At 44.2% G+C, this 2,584-nt stretch overlaps 1 protein-coding gene across 1 annotated transcript; it reads right to left on the bottom strand.

The window, feature by feature from the left end:
- Positions 1 to 1,183: 1,183 nt before the first annotated feature.
- Positions 1,184 to 1,738, bottom strand: LOC138898745 (uncharacterized). Its single transcript, XM_070184842.1, has one exon. It carries the CDS (start codon positions 1,736 to 1,738, stop codon positions 1,184 to 1,186), a length of 555 nt encoding a protein of 184 aa, XP_070040943.1.
- Between the last annotated feature and the right edge of the window lie 846 nt (positions 1,739 to 2,584).

Raw genomic sequence — 2,584 nt, forward strand, 5'->3', positions numbered from 1 at the left:
ATCACCGTGTTGCACTGTGTCCTTAAGGACATGCAAATAAGGGTCGTCATACTGACGCATTCTGAGGTGCTCATACAAAGAAGACCGAGAAACCACATAAGAAAGAATTTGGCTAGGCTCCAAAACATCTAACCTCACGAACTAATTGGCCAAAGCTTGAACATCTAATGCTAGCGGTCTCTCACCAACTGGAATATAAGCAAGGCTACCTTTACTCTCAGCCTTTGTACTCAAGGTATCGACCACCATAATGGCCTTTTGGGGATGATACAAAATGGTGATACCATAGTCTTTTAACAACTCTAACCACCTCCGCTGCCTCAATTTTAGATCTTTTTTCTTAAACAAGTGTTGTAGACTTGATTATTTTTGAATACCTCACAAGACATTCCGTAGAGATAGTGCCTCCAAATCTTCAATGCGTGAACAATGGCTTCCAACTCTAAATCATGGACGAGGTAGTTCTTCTCAACGGGCTTCAACTGACGCAAAACATGAACAATCATCCTACCCTCATGCATCAAGACACACCCGATGCCAATCTGTGAAGCATCACAATAAACTGTATATGAACCTGATACTACAACAAAACTAGAATTGAAGTTGTGGTCAAAGTTGTGGTCAAGGCAGTCTTGAGCTTTTGAAAGCTCTCCTCACACTCATTAGACCACCTAATGGGGCACCCTTCTGGGTCAATCTAGTCAAAGGTGCAACAATGAACGAGAAACCCTCTACAAAACGGCGATAATATCATGTCAAACTAAGAAAGCTCCAAATCTCAGTAGCTGAAGACAGTCTGGGCCAACTCTAAACTACCTTAATCTTCTTCGGATCTACCTTGATCCCCCCACTAGACACCGCATGGCCCAAAAATGCCACTGAATCAAGCCAAAACTCATACTTGGAGAATTTAGCATATAGCTTTTTCTCCCTCAAGGTCCGGACTACAATCCTCAAATGCTACTCATGATTCTCTTAACTGCGTGAGTAGACATCACAAAATATTGTAGTGCCCATAGTGGGTCCTGAAATCAGTCTTCAGAATATTAGAATCTTGAATCTTCAACTGATGATACCCCGGTCTCAAATCAATCTGCGATAACACTCTATCACCCTGAAGCTGGTCAAATAAGTCATCAATGCGGGGTAGTGGGTGCTTGTTCTTAATTGTAACTTTGTTCAGCTATCGGTAGTCAATATACATCCTCATAGTACCATTCTTCTTCACAAGTAGAACTGGCGCACCCCAAGGCGACACATTGGGCCTGATGAAGCCCATATCAAGCAATTGTTGAAGCAGTTCCTTTAACTCATTCAATTCTGCTGGTGCCATACGATACGGTAGAATAGAGATGAGCTGAGTGCCCGACACCAGATTAATATCAAAATCAATGGCCCTGTCGGATGGCATGCCCGACGGGTCTACAAGAAACACATCTAGAAGGTCTCTCACTATCGGAACAGACTCAATGGTAGGAGTATCAACACTAACATCCCTCACAAAGGCCAAATATGCCAGACACCCCTTATCAACTATCCGTTGAGCCTTCAAATATGAAATCACCCTACTAGGAACATAATCCAGGGAACCTCTCCACTTAACCCTAGGCAGCCCCGGAATTGCCAATGTCACGTTCTTAGCGTGACAATCCAAAATAGTGTGACTTAGTGACAGCCAATCCATGCCTAAAATTACGTCAAAATCTACCATGCTAAGCAGTAAAAGATCAACTCTCATATCTATTCCCCCAATAGCCACCACACATGACCGATACACACAATCCACAATAATAAAATCACCAACCAATGTAAATACATGAACAAGCATAACTAAGGAATCACATGGCATATCCAAATAATGAGAAAAGTATGATGATACATATGAATAAGTGGAACCAGGATCAAATAATACCGAAGCCTCCCTATGGCACACTCAAATAATACCTATGATCACGACATCAGAAGCAACTGCCTGTGGCTTGGCTGGAAATGCATAGAAATGGGCATGACCACCACTTGATCAATCTCCCCCTCTAGGGCGCCCTTGCCCCACCCGGAGCTGTCTATGCAGGTGGTGTAGCTGCTGGTGCTAAAATCATAGGCTGAGAGATCTGATGTGGAAACCTACTCAATAGTCTGAGGCAATCTCTCTTGAGATGACTGAAGTTTCCACGCTCATAACAACCCCTCTTGAAAGGCTGTTGACCCTGATAGCCCGAAGAATTGCATGTGGAAACCTGAGAAGATGGAGCATGATAAGAACTTTATGCCAGTAATGCACTGAATAATGAATGAGCTGGGTGTGTATTGTAGGAACTGTGGCTAACTAAAGAACCGTGAGGAATATGGCGAGCTGCCTGAACAAGTCTAGAAGAACGACCTCTGCTGTAATAGGACTGGCCTCCAGGTGAGGCACTGCTGAACCCACCTAAACTACGAGGCCTCTTCGCCCCCCGCTCTTCACGCCCCTGCCTGCGAACCTGCTCTAAGCGTCTAGCAATCTTGACCACCTGGTCAAACCTAGCATCCGTCGCAACCTCTCGACCTATACTAAAATGTAAACCATAGTTGAGGCCAACAGTGA

This window comes from Nicotiana tomentosiformis, chromosome 9, assembly GCF_000390325.3.
Source record: "Nicotiana tomentosiformis chromosome 9, ASM39032v3, whole genome shotgun sequence".
Classification (NCBI taxonomy): domain Eukaryota; kingdom Viridiplantae; phylum Streptophyta; class Magnoliopsida; order Solanales; family Solanaceae; genus Nicotiana; species Nicotiana tomentosiformis.

Bases quoted from the DNA above. Each gene is read 5' to 3' on its own strand.
- LOC138898745 (XM_070184842.1), bottom strand. From the start codon at position 1,738: ATGAGAGTTGATCTTTTACTGCTTAGCATGGTAGATTTTGACGTAATT.